This window comes from Pteropus vampyrus, unplaced genomic scaffold (assembly GCF_000151845.1).
Source record: "Pteropus vampyrus isolate Shadow unplaced genomic scaffold, Pvam_2.0 Scaffold2, whole genome shotgun sequence".
NCBI lineage: Eukaryota > Metazoa > Chordata > Mammalia > Chiroptera > Pteropodidae > Pteropus > Pteropus vampyrus.
This window is the reverse complement of record NW_011888783.1, coordinates 3,989,795-4,017,280: the sequence shown is the minus strand read 5'-3', so window position 1 is coordinate 4,017,280 and position 27,486 is coordinate 3,989,795. Positions and strand designations below refer to the sequence as shown.

The 27,486-nt window shown below is 36.4% G+C and overlaps 1 protein-coding gene and 1 long non-coding RNA gene across 2 annotated transcripts in view; one reads left to right on the top strand and one right to left on the bottom strand.

Moving 5' to 3' along the window:
• Nucleotides 1–91: 91 nt before the first annotated feature.
• INPP1 (inositol polyphosphate-1-phosphatase) lies at nucleotides 92–23,251 on the top strand. Its single transcript, XM_011356028.2, has 6 exons — nucleotides 92–243; nucleotides 14,228–14,493; nucleotides 16,681–16,741; nucleotides 19,155–19,355; nucleotides 20,817–20,991; nucleotides 22,502–23,251. The coding sequence occupies exons 2-6, from the start codon at nucleotides 14,290–14,292 to the stop codon at nucleotides 23,067–23,069; spliced, it is 1,209 nt and encodes a 402-aa protein (XP_011354330.1). The 5' UTR covers nucleotides 92–243; nucleotides 14,228–14,289; the 3' UTR covers nucleotides 23,070–23,251.
• LOC111737865 overlaps nucleotides 11,087–27,486 on the bottom strand; it is a 36,251-nt gene continuing 19,851 nt past the window's right edge. The window contains exon 3 of the long non-coding RNA XR_002779591.1: nucleotides 11,087–11,906. This is a non-coding gene — a long non-coding RNA (uncharacterized LOC111737865). The remainder of the gene's footprint in view (nucleotides 11,907–27,486) is intronic.

Below are 27,486 nucleotides of genomic sequence, written 5' to 3'. Positions count from 1 at the left end.
CTCTGCTAGCCTCCCGCGCCGGGCCACCTCCTCCTGCTCCGCATTTTCCTCCTCCCCCTCCCCCGCCTCTTCCGTTTCTGAAGGGAAAGGCAGTAGCCTCCTTTAGAGCTCCGCATCCCGGGCTTAGGTAATACGGGTTCCTCCTTACGCCCCCCTAGCCCCGGCGCCACAACTCCCTCCTCCTGGGATCTGGTCCCCGGTCTGGGCGAACAGCACGTCCCGGATCGCCCCTCCCGACGCCAGGTGAGTAAATCTGGGCCGGGAGGGCTCCTCGCCTCTCTGCCCGGCCTGTGATGACCTCGGTCTGCTGTAGCGAGGTTGCCGCCCGGCCCGGCCCGGCCCACCCCGCACCATTGCTGGAATCAACCGGGCGGAGGAGCTCGAGGGTCGTGCGGCTCCCTTGGCTCTGCGGCAGCGACCAGAAAGAAGTAGAGGGTGGGAAGAAAGATTAGCAAACAACTTCAAAAAAAAAAAAAAATCAATCATTAGCATTTCTAAGTCTTAGAAGCTGATCTGACAGTTGAGGGCAGTGGCCCAGGTTCAACAGGTAGATGGTATAGCTGTCAAGCGCCCCTGGGTTTTGCTTTGAGAGATGCTTCTAACTGTCCATAGCTGCTGGCTGCTGCTATTGACCTACTAGATGAGTGTAAAATAAACATTATGGGACTATATTTAGAAAAATCTTTACCTCCTTGCTTTTAATTCTCTGCATTTTGAAAGGTGGTTTTGTGAGATGTGCATAGTTGGTGTGGCCAGAGTAGTAGGTGAGAGAAAATATTTAACACGGATTTGGCTGACGCAAAAAGCATGAAAGTCCCTAGATTATTTAGTACACCCATAAAGAATACAAATAAACAATCAAGGTGTATATCTTGTGGATTTCCAGTTTAAAGCTAATTTTAAGGAACTGAATAACAAGACAGTTTGCACACTGTTTGAATGGCGTTCACTTCAAAAGAGCAGTGGGTTAAGGCCGTATGAACATTTCACTTACATGCATCCTGAACATGTTGAATAAAACTTTTTTTTTTTTTGGTACCTTTTCCTGTGATGCCTAACTTTGAAACCAAAGAAATCGATAAGGATCAGTCCTGCTCAGCGTGACAATAGTCTAATGATGAAAACAATCCACTGAACTACCATTGAATGATGAATTAGCTAGGTGACCTCATTTTTTCATTTTTAAATTAGGACTATAAGGGGAAAAGGCAATGGAATAGTTCATTTTTTCATTTTTGCAAGTATTTGCATTCTTATTTAGAACCTACTTTTAAGTTTTTGTCGATTTTTATACTACTCTTGAAGTTAGTTCTTACTCATGAAGAGGATTATGTAAAATACTTAACACTTCTTGCATAGAATAAGCTACCATTTCTTTTCAAGCTTTTGGACTAAAATACCACTTGCTTGGAAATTGCAGCTTGGACTCATGCCATTTAATGTGAACTATCTTATTACAGATTTAAATTAGAGCCATACTTGGGGTAGTTCTGGAAAAAAAAGAAACTATGTTTTATTTGACATATAAGGCCTTTGAAAAGTTATAAACTTGTTTATTATATATGTATTTCCCTTTATTTGTCTCTAAGTACAATTAGAAAATGTCCTATTCTATTTCATGTTGTAGATAAATTGCGTAAAAGGTAATTATGTTTATATAAAGTGATTAATAAAAACAAGTGTCTTCTTATTAAAGGTAAGGATGGTATATGTGAGAACATTTTCTGGATGTGTGTCTTTATAAATGTCCTTGTTAAAATATTTTGAATCTTGTAATAAAACTCTCTCCATTGATTTATTTTTTGGTTTAGAGTTTAGAAATAAAAGAGTTGACAGTGTTTTGCCTCCCATCTCTCTCTCATGATTAATGTAGTGTTTCCCAAACTTGTCTAATTTTATAATTTACCGGGTGGTGGATAATAGTTGCTTAAAAAGACTCCCAGGTTGCAACTTGAGACTTCAGAATTAGAATTCTAAGGGGAAAAGGCCCAAACGATAAAATTTTTTAATTTTAAAATACGCCCAAATGATAAAATTTTAAAAGGGTAAAGAAAATAAAAAAGGCAAGACTGCAAAACACTGGTGGGGAAAACTGTTTCTGGAATGAATTACTGACATAACCTATTACCATTCTTATACACAAAATGTTCTTACATGGAAGCTAAGGTTTTACTAATATGATGATGTCATCGGTTTAGGAAATCCGAAACTTTTATATCCTTTTGTTGTCAGGACTGCTGGTGATTGAATTTAGCAAACATTTTTGCATGTTTAGTCTCTTTTGTGGTATCCAATGTTAATTCAAGTTCTTTAATATTATGAGAGCATTTTATTAATGGATTTTTAATGTAGATTACTGTGACTAGTAATCCATACCACAATATTGTGCCTGATCATTTTTGTTTCATACAGCACATTTATTTGTTACCTCTTCTTTGTTCTTAATTAGGGAAGACAAACATGCATATAGCTTATTTATAGCTTCTATTAAAATGATCTGACTCCATCCAAAAAAGAAAAAAAACTTTTTGGGCATAAAACATGGTTATTTTTTATAAAAACAAATTAACAAAATGGAGTACTAAACATCTATAAAGGAATTCATTAAGATAAATTACCACAATGAAGTGTCCGTTTCCTTCTCTTTCCATTCCTTCTCCTTTTTTTTTGAGGGGATGGAGAAGGGTTGTTTGCTTGCTTGTTTTGACTCTTAATCAAGTTAATATTTAAAATTTAAACTACCCAAGTTTAAGTTAATGTAAATATTTGCTAACTTTATCCACAGATACTAAACTTGTCTTTCTGTACAGATTGATGGTGGTAGGTTTCTCTCAATGCTAATAAGAGTTACAATTGATATATAGGAGTTAAATTCAAATGACCAAAGGAAACTGTTCTTTTACTATTGCTTAAGGAAAACCTAATTTAATTAAAGTGATGCCATAATTTTTCATTATCAATAGTTTTTAAGTAGGATCTGATCTTCCAACTCCTGGAAAACCCCTCTAGTTAATTCCTGGGAATGTGCAAGAATCAAATATACTCCCAGGTTGATCTGGGAATAATGAAAGGTGTGTTTTACAAATATGGCTGATTATAAGCTTCATGAATAGCAAAGAATGAGGGAAACAAATAAGAATCAGATCAAGAAGATAAAAATTAACCAGCGTAGACATTTATCTATGGTTGCAGAATCAGCAAGAATACAAGAGCGTTTAGTACATTTATATGCTGGTGTGGCTTTAATGAGCCATTTATATCATTTTAGTACTTTGACTTTTTCAAGCAGAAGGTATTACAAATATTATTTTATCAGTTTGTGTTCCTTTAAAGTTAAATGTTACATTCAATATTCTGTATTGTTCTACTCAACACTTGTAAATATCTGTTAAAAATAATGATTTGCCTCTACAAAGTAGGAGTAAGAAATATGCTGCCAAACCCAGTCTGCCCACGTGATACATAATGTGATCTATGATCTGCTTTCTCACTATATTTGGGGAATATATTTTAGATCATGTAATTTATCACTGCAGAAATAAATAGTAATAACCACTTTTATAAAGCTCTGTAAAGAACTCCTTTGAATCATATTTTCTAACAGTTATAATCCTAAAATTTACATAATAAATAAATCCCTTACAGATTAATTTTGGTACAAGAAAATCCTTTTAAACATGTTTATCTCTAATGGAATGAAAATCAATCAATTTACATAACTCCCACTGTGTGTCATAAGGAGATTGAAAAATATGTATCTTTCTCTCAAGGAACTTAGAGCCTATTAGAGAAAACCATGGTACCCCAAGGAGTGGCTTGGGTGGGGAGCTTTAGGCAATCCTCATAATGTCCACGAATCCCTCTACCTATACCCTAACACTGCATATAAACATACAATCTAAGTAATAAAACCCAGTGCGACTGCTGTGCAAATCAACTTTAAGATAAATCTCCTAGTACCTTCTTTCAACCTAATTTTCATGCCCCTACCCTAATCTCTTTTTTTTTTTCATTTAATCAACAAATATTTATTATGCCCAAATTAGGAGGATAAATATCAACAGCCCTTAAAATGTACAATTTTTGAACGTATACTTTTGTTTTTTACTCTTGAAAAATTATAGTAAAATTTATATAACATAAAATTTACCATTTAAACCATTTTCATGTGTACAATTCACTGGCATTAAGTACATTTCCATTGTTATGCAAGCATCACGATTATCCATCTCCGGAACTTTTTCTTCATCCCAAACTGAAACTCTGTACACATTAAGCCCTAACTCCCTAGTACCCCCTCCGCTTAGTCCCAGTAACCACCATTCTTCTTTCTGTCTCTATGAATTTGACTATTTTGGGTACCTCACATAAGTGGAATCATACAATATTTGTTCGAGTCTGACTTAAGTTCGAGTCTTAGCAGAAAGTTTTCGAGATTTATCCATGTTGTAGCATGTGTCAGACTTATATTCTTTTTTTTAAGGCTGAATGATATACTCTAACCTCTTTTATATGGAAAGTAGATACCAAAAACAGGAAAGTTTTGAACTGGAACAGACCATAGAAAAACCATTCGACCTCTATGCCTCCTCTTTATTTTCCTTTTCTATGTTTATAAAAATGAAGAAAACAAGTCTCTGATAGTTTAAGCCACGTGGCCAAGGTTTCACACCTGGTTGGCTAAAGGCAAAGCAGAGCCTAAGGACCAGCTCTCCTATGGCCCAAACAGGGGCTCTTTCTACCACACATCCACGTGGCCCGTGTAGACAAGGGAAGGCAAGTGTTACATGAGTTGCTGTCAAAAGTAAGTGTTGCAAGACCAGAAGGAAAGATAATTTGATCTGGGAATCTTCCTGAATGACTGAAAAATGTTCCATTAAAAAAAAATTCAAAATGGACTTGAGGATTAATAAGACTACATCTTGATTAACAGTGATCAAAACTATAAATAATATTCTACTGAAAAAGATCCTTGCTGCAAGCTATACATTTGTGTCTTTTCTTTCTACCTGGAATTGTGCATTAAATTTGTATTTTAAAAAATATGTATTATTTCCTACAATTAAGATAGTTACAGTGAATCTGCATTTTTAAAAAAATTCTATGTGGTTTCATTTGTGACACCACAGTTTTTCTAAAAACATCTAGCATACAAATGTTTAAACATAGTTGGAACCTAGCAGATAGACAACTTATCAAAATGAATACAGTTCATATTTAGTGAAAATGTTACTAACTATGGAGAAGAGAGCAAAAAAAAGTCACTATCAAATTTTAAAGTATTTCTAAATGGAAAAGTTCTTCATAGTTTTCAGATGAGTTCTGAGAAGTCTCTGATAAGCATACTTTATACAAGTATTATGCCAGTGTGGAATACTTCTTATGTAGATCAGCTTACCTTTTTCCAGAATTTTTGTTACAAAAAAACAACACTATAAGTTGATCTTTAGATGACCACAGCCATCATTCTTAGTTGCAGTAGCTATAGGGTTCCCTGTTCTGCTCCTAAGTAACCAATGAGAGACAGAGCTGACTGTTGCACCTGTCGGCTTATATTTCCTTAAAATTTTATATAAAAATCAGCTGAGTGACATTCCCTGTATATTTACCCAGATCTACTAATTCAATATCTCCAGGACAAAAGTCCAAAAATCTATATTTTTAACAAGTGCGCCAAATAATTTTTGATCTTACTAATTTGGAAAACATTGCTTTAGCCCAAGCTCTCATTTACAACCTACCAGAAGAGCATTGATAACAGAAGACATCTTTGTGGTCTATTGCTTTGAGCTGAATTAGTGAGCAAAAATGCAGGCTAATGTGGCCTTTAAAGAGCTAGGGTCGGGTAGACCAATCAGCTTAGAAATGGTGTGTATGTCAACATTATTTGAAGGTTAGGAAGGAGGGAGGGAGAAATGTTGAGGTAAAATAGATAGATTTACATATTCCATATTTAATGTCTTTTCTAACAAATCAAATTAAACTTACTATTTTAATCAACTAAATTAATCTTGCCAACATAGCTCACCTCTAGATGACAGAGCATAATTTCAGATTCTGACTTGGTGCTTTAAAAATGTGCTTCAGTAGCTAGTCATCTACAGAATGTATAGAGACTTTTATGTAAATAAATATAGTCCCACATGCCTAATGCCACCTGGATAATGCTGATAAGATCCATGTGCAATAAACAATATGACTAGGATGAATTCTGTATTTACGAAGAGGAAATTTATCAGCCAAGATTTATTGAACACCTCTGAGGTATGTGCTAAGAGTCCTATGAAACCACGCACATTTAAATCTGTCAGACAGAGCATAGATAAGCAATCTGATGTACATTGTGTTGGAAAGCTGCCTCATTCTCCCACGGCCCAGGAGCCCAAGTTGAAGGAAGGTCAGCAATGGCTTCTGGAGGAGCCAACTGTTGAACTGACTCTCTACGCATGCAAGCATGTGTACGCACATGTGTCTGCGCGCACACACATACTTTTTATCGAATTAGAAATACATACAGAAAATATGCAAGTCCTAAGTGTATGGCTTGATGCATTTTCAGTCAACCCATTCATTAACAATCACTCATATCCAGAACATTATCAGTGTCTAAAAACCCCTTCATATTCTCCAATAACTCCTTGTCCTTCTCCAAGGATAACCACCACTGTGACTTCTAATACTTTACGTTAGTTTTGCCTGTTTTTGAACATCATATTAAATTGTACAGCACATGTCTTTTATCTGACTTCTTTCACTTAGCAGTATGTTTTTTGAGAGATGCATCTATGTTGTTGCCTATAGCAGCAATTCTTTCATTTTCATGGCTGCATAGTGTTTTCTTATGTGAATCTGACAATTTGTTTATTTTATTATTGATAGTTATTTGGGTTATTTCCAGTGTTAGGTTATTGAAAAGTTTGCTGCTCATATCCTTGTACTTTTAATGCATATGTGTATCAGTTTCTTTCAAGTATATGTCTATAAGAGAAATTGCTAGATCAGAGGTTATGCTTATATTCAACAAATTCCAAATAGTTTTCCAAACTGGTGTACCAATTTCATTCACACCAGAACTACATAATGAGTTCTCATTGCTCCATATCCTCACCAAAACTTGAAAATTTCAGTCTTTAATTTTAGCTATTTCATTGGATATGCAGTGGTGTACTGTTGTGATTTTAAGTTGCATTTTCCTGATTACTAATGAGGTAGATTATCTTTCCATATGTTTATTGGTCATTTGAATATCCTCCTTTATGAATTATCTGGTTGAGTTTCTTGCCCTTGAACTGATTCTAAGAGGGTGAGTAGATATTAGGTATAGAAGGCAGAAGGCATGTCAACCACACAGAACAATATGTGCAAATAAATGGTTTGTCCAGAGCATAGGAGTAAATGGACAGATGGTGGAAAATCGGCTACTAAATGCTAAACTTAAATCAGAGCCTATGAAATGATGATAGCAATATCAAGCAGATTAAAGTAAAATAACAATGAAAAAGTACAGGCAGTGCCATACTGTACTACTTAATGGATTCTGAGAAATGTCTGATAGTCAAATATCTGAAAGCTGAAAAAGGCTTATACATTGGAAGAAAAATTTTGGTTCCAATGAGCTACATGGTAGCATTTGTAAATCCCTAGGAATACTTGTGGTACAGTTTCCCTCTGGCCTAGGTAACCAGATGGGCAGGTGAGCATCTCATATGGATATCAGGGGAAGCTACTGTTAGCAAGTTGCACTTCATGCATCCCTGGTTGCTCCAGAGTTGAGCAAATTGAGCTTCCCGACATACTTTGCATGTGCCCACTTATGTTTCCCCTTCCCTTCTGCCAGGGCAGCAGCCTCCATTCTTTAAACTACTCCCTAAAGCAGCCCCGAGTATGGAGCAAAAACAAGAAAAATGAGGTCTTTGTTTCCCCTACAACAGCAATGTGAGCTAAATACAGCTTTGGGCCAGCCCTTCAGCATGTGCCCACTTAGGGAGACTCTTGGACAACTGCACTCCTTTGAGAGAGGTCTCCACAAATACCTTCTTGTAAAACACCCAGGTACTTAATGGAAATCTGGCATTTTCCCCCAACAGCAATAGCTGTTAGTCAGGGCTACCATACATCAGCTTCAAATTGCCACTCCTTAGATGATGAGTGAAAGACTGAATTCAGAATATGAATGGCGGGGGTGGGGTGGAGTCACTGTACAACAGGCAAAAATGTGGGCTCTGTAGAAGTAGTGGATTATCTTTAGGAAGAGGGGAATGTCAACGGAAATGCTTTGACCCACTTGCCTATTCATTAGAGAGCAGCTCTGTTTTGTTGCGGGGGCTTATCTACATGGTCACACTCTGCCACTGTGAACAACAAAAGGGTATGGCCAGCTCCTGCTACAACTAGGCTCTTCACATAAGAATAGACTCCCTTGGCCCTAGAATCCTCATAAAACATCCTGACAGAATATTCCCTTAACAGAATAATGACTCTTGGAAGCCATCCATAGATGGTCCACCATGAAGCTGGAGCAGTCTTGCAGCCTCCAGGAGCCAAAGTTTCCACCCAGACGCCCAGAAACTGAAGTAATCAGATCTGGCCTGCATAAAGAAACTTTATTCTAGGTCATTCACAGAATCAGAAGTAGTTTCCAGCCGTTTGGATTTAATGGACTAGTAAATATTCAGAAAAGATTTCAGTGACCCATATAAAGTTGCCAACCTCTTCTTTTCTTAAGTAAGGACATGTGACTGTGGTTTCTGTGAAGTTCTGTTTAATAGTCATAGCTATCATTTGTTGACTACTATATGCAAGGCTCTGTGTTAGGTCCTTTTCCAGAAATATCTCATTTGATCTCCACAATGCCCATGCAAGGTAAATGTCTTCATGTTACAGATAAGGAGAGAGGCTCAGAGAGGGGAAGTAAATTACCTGATGCTACACAGCTAAAGTTAATGGCAGAGCTAGGTTTGAGCCTAAGTTTGATCCCAAAGCCTATGTCTTTCCCATTATATTATTTATCACATCTGAAATATGTAAATTATTCAGATATGACTTTTAAACTTCTGGTGTTCTGATGAGATGATAGAATGGTGAGAAATTAAAATTGAGTTTTGTCTTTGTAGAGAGATTTGGGCTTCCAGGAAAAGTCTTAAGAGCTCTTTTTTTTTTTTTATCTGACCCACTTCAATGTAGTCAATATTTCTCCAATGGGATATGAAAATCACACAAAAGCTAAAGGGACTATTTCTGTCTGACATTGTGGTATAGTCTTATGTTAACATAGAGATAATAAGGAATATAATTTTTTAAAACCTGTTCTGCTCAAATGTATTTTGAAATAGGTTGTCACAAAGTAAGACTTATGAGGTTATTATTTCATTGTTCACTGCATCATTAATGATTTGGCTGTTAAAATGACTGGTTCCATGTAGGAAAGATTGCTTCACATTAAACTTTTGACCACATAAGGGAGAAAGAGAACCCTACCCAGTTTTGTTTTACCAGGAAATGAAAGACGAATGGACTGTGTTGCATTTGCTAAGATTTATCAAGATCCCTCTTTCAAGAGATGTGGGCTGAGTTGTAGTCCCCTAAAATTTATATGTTGAAACCCTAACCCCCAGTACTTAAGAATGTGACTATATTTTGACAGAGGGCCTTTAAGGAGGTAATTAAGGTCAAATGGGGTCGTATGGGTGAGCCCTAATCCAACCTGACTAGTGTCTTTATAAGAGGGAGACACACCAGGAATGCCCCCACACAGAGGAAAGGCCATACAAGGTCACAGCAAGCAAGTGGCTATCCGCAAGCTAAGGAGAGAGAGGCTTCAGGAGAAACCAAACCTGCCATCACCTTGGTCCTAGACTTCTGGCATCTGGAACTGTGAGATTTAAATTTCTGTTGTTTAAGCCATCCAGTTGGTGGTATTTTGTCATGACAGCCCTAGGAACTAAAGTAAGAGGAATTAAGTATTCTGCATGAGCTGAGCCACTCCCCCTACTGATGCCTTGACAGCCAGTAAGAGAGATATCAATAGAACAGGACAGATGAGTTTTTACTATCCGGCACAGGTGGTTTGCAGTGAGACTGATAATCAGTTGGGGAAAATGTTTTCCTGAGGATAGAAGGGAGTCAGGTGTCAATTAAATAGTGATTTATAATAGTTAAACTAGCAACAGCTATTAGGTGTGTGTTTCTCTACGCTGCTATATAACTTATAACAGTAACATGCTTATGATTATTTATCCAATAATTACTCATTTCTTTCCTTAGTTAACTGCTAACAATTTATGAAAGATTTTATTGGCCAGAATACTGCCAATAAAAAGCTTCTGCTTTTTCTTGTCCTAAACACTTCCTAGCTATGTGATTTTGGGCAAATTACATAACCTCCTGTGCCTTGGTTTATCTGTAAAATGGAAAGAAAGTACCTTCTTCATAGGGTTATGTGAGAATTAAATGAGTTAATATAGGTAGAGTGCTTAGGAAGATATAGTAAGCACCTAATTAATGTTAGCTATTATTATTTTAATTTGGTCCTGTCTCTGCACACAGATAAGTGATAGCAGAACTATTGGACTTACATGGTTCTACCAAGATATATGCCACTAGCTGCCAGCCCCCCACCTCCCACTGAAATTGCCAGCATAGTGTTAAATTAGAATAAGCAACATGAAGAACAGTAGCTATTAAATCTCAGTATCTAGCATCATTAGGAGGCTGACAAAAATACAGATTTCTGGGCCCTGTGTTCAGAGATTCTGATTCACTATGTTGGGATGGAGCCCAGGAATCTTTTTAGTAGGTGCCTTGGGTAATTCTGATACAGGTGGTTCTCAGAACACCCACTAAGAAATACTAATCAAAAGGAATTCCTTCTATATTTAAAACTACTAAATTACAGTAAATGTCATAATTTACTACTTGTGAGTTGGTAATTTTCATTTAAGGTATTTGAAATGTTTAACTAAAACTAATTTAGGTCAACAATGAGTGTATAAACTTGCCTTTAAAAATCATCTAAAAGATCATTTCCACTAGTATTAATAAGATCTATTGATAAACCTGAAGAAATTCTGTATTGGATGTAGCCCTCAGTTTCTCTGCAGATAATTAATCTCAAGTTGAGTCATTCAAGGTGAGGATGAACTATCCAATACTCCTCTCAGAGTTGTGGCCTGCCTGAGTGAACCGAGTTGAGGAAAGATGGAGAGATATAGAGTATAAGGAGCAGCTTACAGAGAAGCACAGAATGGTGGTTCAATTCGTTTTGGGAAAATGATCCATTCAGCCAGAAGGTAGCAGGCTAGTTATGCAAATTAATTAGAAAGTCTTACATGTAGATAATGCTATGAGAGAGTTTTTTTTAGGGAGCTGGGACCCTGGAGAAAGGTAAATAGCTGAAAAAGTGCTGGGTTCTTACAGGATAAAATTCTTTTAGGACGGCTAGAGAAAGCTTAGTCCCAAGCTGACACTGGGCGTTCAAGCTGGAGCTTAACAAAATATGATAGTGTTGTGGAGGGTCGGAATAAAGAGTGATTAAGTTTGAGCTCTGTGATAACTTTGGAACTGAAAAACTTGATTATTGTTACAACAAATTCCTAAAATCTGTGTACCTATTAATTATGGGACTGCAGTTTAAAGCTGGTATTTCTTTCCCAGTGGTCAAATTGCTGTGCTGAAGTGGGGTAAGAATGGTTATTTTTGAGGAAATCAAAGAGGAGAAACTCCAAACCCGTGGGGCAGCTATGTAGAAACTTACCAGGGCTAAGGCATGGAGCTTTCTGTGTGAGGGAAGAGGTGGGGTGGTTCCTGCGCCTTGCAGCCTGGGTCAGCAGCTCACCTGCGTGTTCTCAGGGCACCACAGGGAGTTTCTTGGTGATCCAATGGTATTTCTCGGTAATCCAACGGTGCTTCTTTAAGAAAAAGGAAATTGGTTTTAACAAAGTTGAGTAAACTAGACAATACTGATATTGTTTACATAGAAAGCTTTCAAATTAAACTCCTTAAAATCTTCATGCTGCTTTTAAGATAAAGAGCTATTTAGATAATTATTAGCTCATTCTTTTTCCTTTATACTAACCTCAGAACATTTACTAAGAAATCAACATTAATCAAGTTGAATTCTTACTCTTGGGATTTGTGTATTCTACTAATATATGTAGCTCTGTGTATGTATATATTTTATATAACTTATAATTTATAGCATACAGATAATCATAAATTATTTCTAAATCAAAGTGCTTCAGCCATATTAAGGTAATTGTTTTTCTTAAGTAAACCAAAGTAAATCTTTGAACAAATCACTGATTCCTGAAAGAAAAATGCATTTAGTAGGCAGGTGTTTTTATTTAATTTTTAACTCCATCCTCTCTACCATCTGAAAGGTTTTGTGGGTATTAACATAGCACCACTTTGGACAATTGTCTCCAGGAGTTGAGGAAGTCTTATGTTTCATGCTTAAATGTCCCAAGATATTTTAAAATGCCATTTCTTATAATAGAAGCATGTATTTATTGTACAATATTTGAAAATTATAGGAAAGCATAATGGAAAAAAAAGTCATCCACAGTTCCAGTACTCAATTGATAATTACCATTAAATATCTATGTAACTACCATTAAAACATCACCTATGAGTCTTTCAATCTTTTTCTCTATGTATGAATGTATTATATATATGTGTATTACTTGTATTACATATATATGTGTATGTTTACATATAAGCACAAATTAGTAACATATAGCCATAGGTTGTTTTTCCACTTAACATTATAGCATTAATATATTCTCATATTAAATATTCTTCAAAACATGATTTTAAGTATCAGATAGTAGTCCCTTACATTTTACCAATGTTTAAGATTATTTTCAATTTTTTTCTACTCTAATATTAATCTTTCTTGCACAGAAATATTTTAACTTTTAACGCAAATTAAAGTAGGACTGGAATTACTGGTTAAAAGGGTAGTGACATCGCTAGAGAACTTGACGCTTCTCAATCCCCCTGTGGAAGCCCACTTGTTTGCATGCCCTTTAGTGGAATATCAGCACTCGTTAACCATACCCTCTTCAAGAATGAATGTTAACTTGAAAAACAGCTTTGTCTAATAGTGAAGAAGAATGTCTCATTTTGATTCATTTTCCTTTTATTGCTATTGAGATTGGACATATTTTTCATATTTCCCATAATCTTAATAGCATTTTTTTTTTATTAGCAAACTTGTTTAATTCAAACCAGCTATGGCAATTCACAATTGACCTCATTGCATTGACAGCTTCATTGTGGTACTAATTCTGTCTCCTAGAGTCCATTAAGGGAAGTTTTTTTTAAAGTGTTTATTATGATAATAAAGAACATAGATTTATGTGTAAGACTGCTGCCGATCCCTGCCATTTAGTCTTGTGTAATCTTGAAGTTACTTATCCTCTCTAAGCTCCAGTTTCCTTAAGACAGAACTGATAATTTTCACAATGAGACAGCGATTAGTAAAGCTTTCAGCAAAATGTAGCTACTACTGCAAAATGAGAAATGTTTTTCTCCTAATTACCCAATAGGTATATCAAGGTGTGATAGCATAGTTCTAGAAGCAAGAACTTTTCAAGTCCCAACAAGTTGCATGTTTTACTTCATTTTATTATTTAAACTTCTTCTTGCTATAAGAACAGCACAAATAGTGGGATTTTTTTATGGAAAAAAAAAAAAAGGTCACCAGGAGATCACTTGGGTTGCTAGCCCAAGAGCAGCCCCAGTCTTGCAGGATACGACAGTTCCTGCTGGTGTGGTGCTTAGTATTTTAGGAATTTGCCCCAGATCTGACAAGATAAATCCTCTCACTTCTCCCTTCTCCTATAGGATGGAAGAGAGGACACTACTTCAACATAGCCACTAAGCCTGTATGATCATTCTAAGGTCATTATAAGAATCTGGCTTTCCTTTCAACATCATGCTTCAACATCTATCTTTCTAGGGATTTATAATATAATGTAGATTCTCATTCTCAATTCTTTGTCTAATGGATTTTTTAGACTATAAATATTTTTAAATGATTTAAAAAAATAAGTTTCAAATTTTGGATGATATCTAGACTTCCACACTGAGGATGTGACTATGATACATACTAGCTGTTGAGCTCTGCTGACCAGCTTGACTGCCAGACAGGTTGTTACTAGTGCCAGAGGCACCCTGACATCACTCTCTGAACTGCTTTCTCTTTCACATTCTTGTACTTTTCCAGTTGACAGCCGAGGGTGGGTGCCGATTCCATTCACAGCTGCAACTGAAAAGCAAGGTTCAGAAATGTCAGATATCCTCCGAGAGCTACTCTGTGTTTCTGAGAAAGCTGCCAGCATCGCCCGGGCATGCAGGCAGCAGGAAGCTCTCTTCCAGCTGCTCATAGAAGAAAAGAAAGAAGGAGAAAAGAACAAGAAGTTTGCAGTTGATTTCAAGACCCTGGCTGATGTACTGGTACAGGAAGTTATAAAACAAAATATGGAAAACAAGGTAAGAAAGGTCATATCCAAGGTAACTGCAAAATATTTGCCCTTGTGGCTGTGTCCCCTGTTAGAATAGCATGCCTTTTTTTTTTTTATTGCCCACTCAGAATGAGAGCACTTTGGATTCAAATAAACAACTTAGGTTTTTTTACCCCCTTGTTTTCACTACAATGTATTCATTACAGAAAAAAATTTAAATACAGAACAGCAAATAAGGAAATACAAATCACTCACAATACTAACAGCTAGAGAGAAACATTTAGGTACAGAACTTTTCATTTATTAATGTGTATGTGTGTGTGAGGCATTTATAATTTATTCCAACAGAAATAAAAACATTGTTTTATAGCTTTTTTTTACTTGATAATATATTTTAAGTCCCACCTTCTTGATGTAATCATTTATCTAATGGTTGCCTTGGTTATAGGCTTGTAGAATCCTGGAGACTTAAAGTCTCCCTTATTCTAGTAGAAAAACATAGTTTATAACTAACAATGATTGGGTTTCTAGGTATATTAAGCTGCTTGGGTGGAAAAACTATTTATAAATAGTAATAATAAACAGTTAACACTAACAGACTTATAAATGCTTACTGTGTGTCAGGCACTGTTCTAAAGGCTTATTTAACTTTTTAAATCATAACAATTTTATAAAGAACTATTATTCCTATGTAATAGATGAGAAAAGATTGGCACAGATAGGTTAAATGATTTGCTTGAGGTTACACAGCAAATGAATGGTAGGGCCAGTTTTTTAACATAGGCCACCCGGCTCCAGAGTCTGTGCTCTTTGCAATACAATATTGGCTTTTATATAAACTAATAATTATATATATTTTTTTAAATCTGAGAAGATAGAACTTTATGACAGAAGGTACTATAAAACATTGGAATAGTTTTCTATGAAATTCTCTAAATAAGAATTATTTAAGTGAATTCTTGATCACAGGCAGGAAGAGAGAATAAACAACCGCTTGAAATCTCTATAAGCTATACTTTTTCATGCCCTATAAAATCTGGCTCCAATAAACTAAATGAAGTAAGTTTATGTTATTGATCAAGATAGTTGGGTACAAGAAGAGATGGTTGAGCAACTAACTGGATTAGAAATCAATATTAATTTTATGGGCTAATATTTGCTCCAAAGCATTATAACAAGTTCAGGCAATTGTTCATTGATGAAGTATATGCCAGGATTTATGAACAAATACATGATGATTATATCTTTGTTTCATGACTCTTAAATCCTGTAGCCTCAGAAACAGGTCTGTCTATAAGCAGGCTTGAGAACTGAACTTCAGCCCTTGATGAACTGGCTCATTGCCAGCCCCTGTTGACTTGCATTGTTCTTCAAAATTGAAAAAAGTAACAAGTGGTTGTGGGCACTATTAAAGCTATTAGCCATCTGTAAATGACTGAATTCAAATATCTGAAGCATTCTAGTGCTTTTGTTCCCTAAGAACATAACGTATATCATAATTTAGCATATATTTTGAGAAAAATTATCTTTACTGTAGAGAGGATCAGTGGCAAAATGTATCTGAAAGCTTCCTGGTCATACAAAGATGAGAGAAGATTCTTACTTAGTTACAAATTTTCCATTCTATATTGATGCATAAATTATCGGTCAATAAAATATCTCCGTTTTTCTTTTTGCTGTATCACCTTCCTAGCCTGAAGGTGAATGATACTTCCAACAGGTGCAGAAAATACACCTGAAAATGAAAACAAAATGTAACATCCGCTAATCCCTTCTATCTAGTCTCAAGTAACAATTTTAGGTATTTGATCAATAATAGTAACTTGTATAAGCTACTAGGGTGCTATTTAAGAGCAACAGTTTAAATATCCCCTTTGCAAATTTTCTAGTTCCGTGGCCCTTAAGTAGAAGAATAAAATTTCTAGAACTACTTCTGTAAACTCAACAGAGCATAAGGAAAACAGACTTCTACCATGATTTGGACTTTGTAGAAGGGCAAAGGAACAGGAAAATGTTAAAAACCTAAGTATTAAACTAAGCTGACTTCACTTTTTTATACTTAGATTTTTGGAACTGCAAATTTCTAAATTTCAGATCTAATTATGATACTTAATTTGAAATATAAAATGGAAATCTGTTCAGAACTGAACATGTATGTGGTTTTTATGTTTTATTGTTATTGTTTGGATTTGTTGTCACACTCTGAATCATTCAGTTTCCAGGCCTGGCAAAAAAAATTTTTGGAGAAGAATCCAATGAGTTTACTAATGAATTGGGTAAGTATACAAATCTTAATGTAAATGTGTAACTTATTATCATATTTTCTAATTTTCAATATACATTATAAAATAAATAAATGGAAGCTTTTTGTGTAAATAGCATATCTGAATTATAAGCTTCATTCAATACTTCAGAATATCATGCCATTTAAGTTAGGGAAATGGGCTTTCTTAGAATTATTTAGCAAATCCGTATGTGTTATTTTAGATATAAATCTGTAGCATTTAAATAATGTATGACAACCTTTCAGAAATTTGCATGGTCCTTTGGGAATCTAATGGAAGCTACTGATGCCCCAGCAAGATATGCATTATACAACTGTGCAGACGATTTCAGATCCAAGGTTTAAACCCACTTGTGGACTTCGTGGGATTCCATGGACCTTGGCTGAGAATGTTAAGAAAGCCCTGTGTCTGACTACTGTGTGATCTTGAGCAAATCACCTCCTCCCTTCTCTGGTTTCAGAACCTCTGTAAAGGGAGTTTGACTAACGAAAAACGTTCCTTTTAGTACCAAGTTTTAAGTCTCATTTAATTAGTTTTCTGTGTGCCAGTTTCTCCTTTGATGATGGACCTCCGTGTTCCCTGCCATATAGAGAATATCAAAATCTCCATCTAATTCTTTCCAGATAAATTATTTTTAGATTGAATTTTTTGTTTGCTTAATAGTAGAAGATTAAGAATGGTGAACTTTAAACACTGATCTTGTGACAAAATGTTAAACATCTAGAGGCACATTTTCAAAGGAAAAAACTGATGCCCCAGCAAGGTATGCATTGCACAACTGGATTAACTCTGGAAAAATTTTTGTCTCTTTCATGGGCTATGTATTAAGATACAGTTAGTTTTGTGATACACAATAAGAAAAATCTCATTTAAACTTCTTATGCTTATGCTTAAAAAATCCTGTGACTCATTCATAAGAAATTCTATGCTTAAAATCTTATTTGACTGCTTCACAAAGTTATTTTAATATTTCATTTATCTAGAATTATAGACGCAGAAAGCCATTCCACATAGATTTCCTGAGAACTGAAGGAGATAATGGGCTTAGTATGTTGGACGGGCCAATATGTGGAAAAGTGGAAGGACTAGTGGATGAGGCCGGAACACATCATGGAAGTTTGTAGGAAAGAGTTTGGGTTTTCCTCTAAGTACAGTGGGAATTCACTGGAGAATATTAAGCAAAGGAAGTGATGTGATATGACTTGCTCCTTTGAATGGCCCCATGACTTTCACTGAGCCCAGAGTAGACCCTTAGTAAGCGGCAGTGATTAGCATTATTATTCCTCAACTTTAACAATCTAATGTAACTTGAATTTAACTTAAATTAACCAAATTTAAGTGAAAGTTTCTTGCTGATTCAGTCATCATTGTAATATTCATACTGTGCTTCCCAAATTTTAATGATTATGTGAATCACCTGGGGATTTTGTTAAAACTCAGTAAGTCTGGGATGGGGCCTGAAGTTCTGAGTTTCTAACAAGCTCCCAGGTGGTGCAGATGCTGCTAGTCCTTGGAATAGCTCAGGTAGTTAGATTTGTCTATGTATCTAAAAAGCCCCAAAGTGTCATGTTTTATTTCTGTTTAAAAGTTTATATCCTCCATTGTTGTCCCTTTTTGTTGCTATTAATTTCCCTATTTTTTGCCAGCCTCTTTCTTTACTTTGGTTGGGAGCTGGAAACTAAATTAACCAAGGGTCTAAGTAGAAGCATGTTTAAGGCGATGGCAAAGCACCTGGACTTGGTAATTATGGTTTCATTTGGAGAAGCAGCTTTGCTTACATACTAATTCCCAGAGAGTTTCACAGAGGAGAGTTATTCTTTGTATATCATTTAGTCGTATAGTTTTAATACATTAAAGATTAGTATACTTCATCTTACTTTACTGAGCATAAACAATTTTTAGTTAAAAGCAGCATCAGAGAAGAAGTAGATGTGCTTTGGAGTGCTGATAAAGCCTTCATTCTTTTCAATAACATCCAAACACAACAGGGTAACCTATGCATATTAAAAGTCAAAAGGCAAAAAACATGAATAAAAGATTATCAAAGGACTCAGGATTCAGGGGTTCTTAAACCGGTCCATGAGCTCCCTTAAACTGGATACAAAATTGTGTGCATGTGCCCATGTGGACATTTTTCTGGGGAGAAGGTTTGATTTCTGGACCTATCCCTTACTATTAAGTGCATGAGTGATCAGTTGGCGTCTGTGACTTTATGACAACCCTTCGTGCCCCACCCCACCGGCTCCTGTGATTCTGGCAATGGGCCAGGCTAGGAACCACTGCTATGGATATATTGCCCTCGCCTAATCTAAGTGCATAGCTTTTGCTTCTCCCCAGCCCTCTGTTGTTCTTTCTGCACTGAGACTCTTGAAATGTAATGACTTTTAGTTTGTCTTTATTCTAGGAGAAAAGGTTATCTTGAGACTGTGTCCGACAGAGGAAGAAACTGTAGAGCTTCTTAGCAAAGTCCTTAACGGTAACAAGGTGGCATCTGAAGCATTAGCCAAGGTTGTTCATCAGGATGTTGCCTTTACTGACCCAACTCTGGATTCAATAGATATCACCATTCCACAGGACATTTTGGGAATCTGGGTGGATCCCATAGGTAAGTAGAAGATAGTGTGTTTGCTTTTGTTCATTTGTTCTTATTAGTAATCCTTTGGTGAGGGGAAGCTTAGAAAAATAAAAATTGAGTGTAGTTTAATTCTCCTGGAAGTTTTAAAATTTTTGAAGTTTTAAAATAATAAATGAAGAGTTTAGATGTGTGTTATGTATTGTGTTATAAATAAATATATATCACATATAACAGATATGCTTAAGTGTTTGTGTCTGTATGTGTGTATGTACACACAGGCACACTGATGATTGTGATAGAACCATAATCTGTAGCTCATTGTTTTAAAAGTATAGGCTTCACTTCAATGATGCTATTAATACAGTACCCTCGGTATTAATTGTCAGAAGTCCCTTTCTTTTCTTTCCCACCTGCCTGGTACATTCCACCCAACACAACTGGCACCGTTCATTATGCCGTGCAGCAAACTCCCCGACCCTTCACATCTGACAAGCACATTAACACCACGTTAGAGAAATGACTTCTGTCATCAAGGAATTATTGAATGTTTAGCCAATGGATTACATATGCAGACTAAGGCTCTTCCCCAAAATCTATTATCATTCGTAAGGGTAAACCAGCATTAATTAAGATTTCTGAGGCACAGAGATCTCCTGCTACTTGGTTCTATCCTGAATTGTTAGCTCTCTCCATCTTTTTGCCCAGCACATCCTTAACTGGGTGTTAACTCACTCGATGTTGGCAGTCAGCTACTGGCATGTACATCTCTTAAGGGGAAACCTAGCTCCTCAGTTTCTTTTGCACAGGAGCTCCATTCATTCTTTCCTTTTGTGTCACCATAATTGTCACTTTCTTCTTGATTTTAGCAATAACAACAACAAAAAGGTAATTGCCAAAGAATTGTAGACATGTCTTTTCCCTTCAAGAGTTCCTATACAGTCAGGAAAATGAAACACAAGCAGCTTAAAAATAAGATACAAGAGGTCAAATAACTATTCACTACAAGTGACATCCAAAGGTAAAACCTGATTGGTTACTGTCTGTGTCCATTCAGGCTGTTATAACGAAATGTTATGGACTGGGTAGCTTATAAAACAACAGAAATTTACATTTCACAGTTCTGGGGCTTGGACGTCCAAGATCAAGGTGCCAACATAGTTAGGTGAGGGCCATCTTCTTGGTTCATCACCAGCACCTCATCTTGTCCTCACAGAGGAAGGGACTAGGGACCTGTCTGGAGCCTCTTTTATAAGGGCACTAATCCCATTCATGGGTTCCACCTTCATGACTTAAGTACCTCTCAAAGGCCCCATTTACTAATACCATCTTTTTTGGGAGTGGGGAGGGGTTAGGATTTTGGAGGGGAGACACAAACATTCAGGCCATAGCAGTAAATTAGTGGAAGAAATGGTATAGGACAGTTTATAGATGTGTTCATTATTTTCTAAATATTCATTACCTGAATCCAAACAAATTTGCTTCGTTTTTCAGATTCGACTTATCAGTATATAAAAGGTTCTGCTGATGTTAAATCCAACCAAGGAATCTTCCCCAGTGGACTTCAGTGTGTCACCATTTTAATTGGTGTCTATGACATACAGACAGGGGTGCCCCTGATGGGGGTCATCAACCAACCTTTTGTATCACAAGACCTAAACACTCTCAGGTAAAAGATGAATACTTGGTACATTATGTGTTTTAGTATTTACAACCTTAGCTTTGCTTATTGTCAAGATTATCACTCCATGTGACATTCCTATGATTTGACTGGGGTGTTCCTACTAAAATCTGCATGTTTGAATTAAAGTTCTATTTTTAAGCCTGGGTTTGGCATAATTTTATTTGGGGCATGCTGGTAGAAATTTTTAAAAGAAATAGTATCTTGGAGAAATCATAGTTTTGCATTTGAAATATAGCAATCCTGTTCCCTCTTCCTGGAATCCATTCAAAGCCAGATTAATAGAATAGCGGTAACACTTTTCTAATAATTTGGACCAAGATAGACGCTGTTGCCAGATACATAGCCAGTTAAACTTTTACACTGTTTTAGAAGAAATTCAGAACAAAATGTGAAAATTATCCAATGAAAAGCTGAGCAGTTATGGCCAGGATTAGAACCTATGGGGTGCTCTCCCTGTAAGTGTGTCAGTATCACCTTTTCTGCCTCCTCCCTCTTCACCCTTCTGTGGACTCTTCTTACCTGGAGCATAGCCAGCTGCCAGTCAGTTCCCTCTGATCCATGGCCTGCGCTTTGGGGTTGACTCTAGGCAGAGTCCAAGGGGAAGCAAGCAGCTTTTCTCTTGTGGTCTGTTTTTTTTATTGAAGTCAGTCATATTGTTCTATTCAGACTGAACTTTGAGTTGCTTCAAGCAACTAAAAATTGTATACTCTTTAATAATCATAAACTACACCACTGGAATTTTGACATTTTCCTCTACCCCTGCCTTCTTCCAAACGGAAAATGTGTTTGTTATCTTTAAAAGGTCACTGAGAAATTAAAAAGAATTGAGACTGGATGCAGACATAATCATGGCCTAGAAATGGTTGACAAAAGTAGTGGCACAGATTCTGGAGTGAGACTTCCCGGGTTTGAATGCAGATTCTACCACTGTCTTACATTCTTACACTTCTATTCCCTAAGCGTCAGTTTCCTCTTCTGTAAATAGAATAAGTTAAACATTGAGAAATGATAGGGCTATTATTTTTGTGGACAAAAATAATGAGTCCACCTCTCTTGATGCTAAAGCCAAAGTGGAGCTTATGATAGGACAATGAAAAGGAGTTCACCAAATGAAGAGCAACTTATAAGGACTGCTTTGCAGATTGAAAAGATAGATGATTGTGTCTGTTCATCTTTTTCCCTATTAAACTATAAATGCCAAAAGTGGCAATGAAATTTAATGGTGTTTCTACAGGCCAGGATTTTAGTATCACCCTAGATTGATGTGATAACACTGAAAAATGGAAAATGTTTCTAATCTGCAAAACAGGCAAGCAGCTGCATGCAGAGGAGTAACTTCTAGAAATGCATTAGCTACTTGATCTCTATTTCTAGGCTTAAGGGCATTGAGACTCATTACATTATATTTTTTTCATATCATTAAGTTGAAAAACAACATGAATGATAAAACAAATGTCATAACCTACCTCCACACACTGAAAGTTCTCTTTTGCAGGTGGAAAGGACAGTGCTATTGGGGCCTTTCTTACATGGAGACCAACATCTACTCACATCAGCCTTCCGTTTCTAAAAGAAATGGCAGTGAACCATGGAGCCAATTGACTAAAAACACCAGCTCTGAGGTAGAATTCTCTCACCAGTTTTCAGCTGTCATTAGTACAAGTGAAAAGGAGAATATCAAAGCTGCATTGTCACGTGTCTGTGGAGATCGTATATTCCGGGCAGCTGGGGCTGGTTACAAGAGCCTGTGTGTTGTCCAAGGCCTTGTTGATGTTTACATCTTTTCAGAAGATACCACATTCAAGTGGGACTCTTGTGCTGCTCACGCCATACTCAGGGCCATGGGTGGGGGAATGGTAGACTTAAAAGAATGCTTAGAGAGAAATCCAGAAACAGGGCTTGATTTACCACAGTTGGTGTACCACGTGGAAAATGAAGGTGCTAGTGGAGTGGATCGGTGGGCCAACAAGGGAGGACTAATTGCATACAGATCAAGCAAGCAGCTGGAGACATTCCTGAGCCTCCTCATCCAAAACCTTGCACCTACAGATGCACCCAGATGAATATTTCTCCTGTGTACTTGTAAACCAAACTGTGAACCATCTCCTACATCTCTCTCATTTGAACATAGCTTAGTCCAACTGATGAGCAACATTCACCTTCCTATTCTGAAGAGCATTTTTTCACTATGTATTCATAATAATGTTAATTTCAATAAATAAATGACATTCATGCAGCAATTAAACAGATGTGAGAAATTCTTATAGTGAATTTTATGCTACCAGTGTTGCTTTGAAACACTTCAATAAAGTATTGAAAAAGAGGAAAACCTGCTCAATCAGAAAAACTCCTCTAAACATCTAAGTGATAAGTAAAATGCTACCGAGATTAGGGAGAGCACAAGAGAAGGTTGTGCTTGTGTGTTTTTTTTGTTTTTTGTTTTTTCCTGTCTTGAAGGGAAAGTCTGCAACTTAAGCCTTTGGCAGAATGTGTAGAACTGTGAATTGGACGCATAATTTAACCCTGTTCATGTACTTTTCAACAGTATTCTTGTATTTCTCATAAGTATTAAAGTCTGGAGCCTCCTATCCTCACATACTGCGTCTTTCTCTCTTACATGCACTCTCACGCCCTCTTTCACACAAACACATACTCTAATAAACACATACTCTAATCTCTCTAATACTCTTACATATACACACATACCTTCTTTCTAATTCTCTAATACTCTTCATACACACTCCATTTCAGTAGATTAGGCAGAAAGGAACAGAATAGAGGTTTCTGCAATTTTTGCATATGTACTACACTTTAAAACGAGATGTAGAGTTTAGTATATACAGTCCTTGTGTCTACTAGCATCCCATATTGAATGTCGTAGATCACTTTTCCTATTTAGCAACCCTGGTAAGGAGGTACTGCTGCCATCCGGAGGCATCAAACCTCAGCTCTGACTTCTTTCCATCCTGCGCCCTCTGGAGACCAAAAGTATATTTCTGCAGCATCCTCTCTTAAAATTACAAATGAAAATAACAATTGAACTCTAATAGTATTTTGTTGCGTACAGCAGATTCAACAATTTATTTAGCGTTAAAGTTACAGTTTTTAAAGCTTGCATTGTGTTTTGTGATTGATTGTGGGCCCTCAAGCTGTATATTTTTTCCACTTAATGTCTAATTTTAAAGGTTGATTTTTTAAGTCAATAAGTTCATTCTTTATGAAACACATAAAAAATAAAAACCCAGAATCTAGTACTGCTCCCTGACATGCACCAAAATGGAGAAATAGAATATGGTTCAAGAAAAAGCTTTTGTTGTCCATATGAACATTTTAGAATATGTAAATTATCAATAAACACAGTGCAAACAGTTATCTTCAATGTGATCGGAACAAGCAGTTTGTCAATTTATTGGGGGAAAAAGCTGGATAGAAAAGCTCATATATTCTGCGAACATATATTATACACACTCATTGTTGATCTTTGCAGGAAAGCCAAGGCCCACCCTTTAAGCATATATCTGCTGATAGGTCTGTACTTTCTTGCATAAACCACACCCATGTGAGTATGGTCTCTAATTTTCATTTCTTTAGAGGAAGAACTTAAAAATATTTGCAAAGTAATCTGAGGGCATAATCATTCTGGATTTAAATTTCCCTCTATTTTTACAATTGCCTCATACTCAGTGATTTTTTTAAGACTCGCCTTTATCAATCCTTTCCAAAGCCTTCAATTCTTTGTTTTCAAATCCATGTTCCATTATTTAATATTTAATTGATCTTTTAAATGTACAATCAGAATATACAGTTTTATTTTTTCATGAGAAATAATAGTTTATTAAAAGTATAATATGAGATAGAAGACGAGTCAAGCCTAAAACTGGCTAGCCACGTGGAAATGAGGTTACATACCCCTAAGTGGGGTATGGGTTACAGCCAGGGAGGATGGGGAGCTGTAACAGAATATACAGTTTTAGAAAGAACTCAACAACTAGTAAACATGCAACTCAACTGATGGGAACGGGAGTTGTGGGTAGTGATGGAGGAGTGTTCCAGGGAGTAGTCTGTTGAACATGAAGATCAGGTGTCCTGTGGATCAGCCAGTATGTTTTACAGGAGACTGTCACAGAGATGAATCCGCCAGGTCACTTAGATGGAGGTTAATAAAAAGAGAGTTTCCTCTGGACATCAATAAAAGCAGTCTCTGCAAAGCCAAGTCAACATTTGTTCCTCTCTTGTTTTTGCAACCACATCTAATCACTTAGGAAACCCTCTTCGCTTCAACTTCAAATTACAGCCAGAATTCAACTATTCCTCATTACCCTGCTATTTTCACCCTGTGTCAGGCCTCACCTGGATTATTGCAATAAACTCAAATTTGCCTCCATACCATCCATTTGCAACACAGAAGCCAGAATGATCCTTTTCAAACATCTATCAGATCATGTCTCTGCTCTGTTCAAAACCCTCCAATGGAAAAAAAAAAAAAAAAAAGCCCAGCAACGACAAAACAAAACAAACCTCCAGTGCAGAGTAGGAAGTCATCTGCTCTTACTCTCCCTCCTTGCTCATTTGTTTCAGCCACACTGCCATTCTTGCTGTGCCTTTAACTTGCCAAGCATGCTCCCTCCTCCTCAAGACCTTTGCACTTGTTGTTCTAACTAGAAATCTCTTCTCCAGGTATTGGCATGGTTCCCCCTTTCATCACCACTAAAACTTTTCTCCTGTGTCACAACATCAGTATGACCTTTACTTATCACTTTTGCAAACCACATCCCTACACCCATCCCACACTTCCTATCCCCTTCCCTGCTTTTCCCCTTCGCAGCATCTATTGCCTTCTAATACAAGATAGAATTCGTTTTGTCTGTCTCCCCATTCTAGAATGTTAGCTCCAAGGAGAAGGGATTTCATATCATGTATCTCCATTGCTTAGAAAAGTGCCTGAGCACATACTGAGTGTTAAATAAATGATGATTTAATACATGAATTGGGCTCAGAAACTGGACAAGAATTAATATGCATTATTGACTACAACTTTACTTCTAGCCACGATTTCCAAAATACTTCAGAAAATTGTTATAATGCTGAGAATTATCTTATAGTTGGTTGGTTAAATTTTCAAACAATCACTTTAGTGCTTGAAGCACCCTATGGACTCCTGTTTTAGAAAATAAACATTGAAACATTTTCCAAGTTAATGTTCAAGTGCTGGATATTAACCCTATTAAGAGTTAGCGAGAAAATAAGGTCAAGTCATTTTTCCTCCACCCTAAGGTCCTATCGATGGTAGGACAGGAATGAGACAGTTTGTAATAGCTAGAATGTGAGGGAAACTGTCCACCTCTCTCTACAGCAAAAGCTAAGCCCTTTCAACTGGGTTTGGGAATCAGTAGCTTGAGATTCACACAGATAGTACCCTGTAAATGAATCTACTTTAGGTCAAGTATTTCTAAAAGCATGATACTCCATGCCAGGATGGCTTACCAAGCTCAATCTTTCAAACAAACCCACTATGTCCATGGTGTATTAGGACAGCTTGCTGTGGGGACAAACTTATCATATAGTTAAACTGGTATATTAAGGTTTAGAGTATAGAAGGAGGAAAAATAATGAAAAGCCAGAGAGAGTTAATATTATCTTATCCTTATGACATAGGCAGGAGTACTATTACAGTGGGAAATTTGTAGCTTTGATATTTTTTCCACAGGACAGATATTTTTATAAATGTATCATACTAATATATCATAAGCTAGGTCATGCATGTGACAGGTTGGTCTTTTGGTACTTTTTAAAAAACAAACTCCAAGGATTATGATCTAATCATCCAGATTCCTCTGAGAATCATGATCGAACCAGTAGGTCATCTAGGTTGGCATGGGCAAATGGTATCCACTAGCCTCAGGTGGCTATTGAGCACTTGAAATGTCACTAGTCTGAATTGAGATGTGCTGTAAGTGGAAATACTTGATTTTATGAAAAATAAAATATTCATAATTCTTTATAGACATTTCTGTAACTCAATTTTTGAAATAGGATAATTTTAAATTTTTGAAAAAAAAAACCCATGACTTGCAATCTGAGGACAAAGCAATAGTTCACTAGTGTACAGTTCACTAAAACAATTAATAAATATTTAATAATAGTTTTATTTTCCAAGTTCTACATGTAAATTATTCATTTATATTTTGTTGTTTTGTTTCTCACATTTCCCATAACTACTAATTTATTACTTCTTTCATGTAGCCATATACTACTATATCTTTACTAACTGACAAAATCTGTTAAAAATAACATGACTGCAGGAAAATTCTTGTCCACCACTTTGTTTCAATAGGCCAAAGTAAACCACAAATGAAACCCGTCATATATACCTTGCTACCAAGGAAAGAGTAAGAATGTAAGAATTGGTATAAGGGAAAGAGTGTGGTTTTGGAATAAACAGACTTAGGTTCACTGCCACCTACTACGTGATCTTAAGTT

What these genes read in the sequence shown, in the direction of transcription:
- INPP1 (XM_011356028.2), top strand. Translation starts at nt 14,290, where the DNA reads ATGTCAGATATCCTCCGAGAGCTACTCTGTGTTTCTGAGAAAGCTGCC. An exon ending in AACAAAATATGGAAAACAAG is followed by an intron (nt 14,494 to 16,680) that starts GTAAGAAAGGTC and finishes TGAATCATTCAG; the next exon opens with TTTCCAGGCCTGGCAAAAAA. An exon ending in AATCTGGGTGGATCCCATAG is followed by an intron (nt 19,356 to 20,816) that starts GTAAGTAGAAGA and finishes TTCGTTTTTCAG; the next exon opens with ATTCGACTTATCAGTATATA.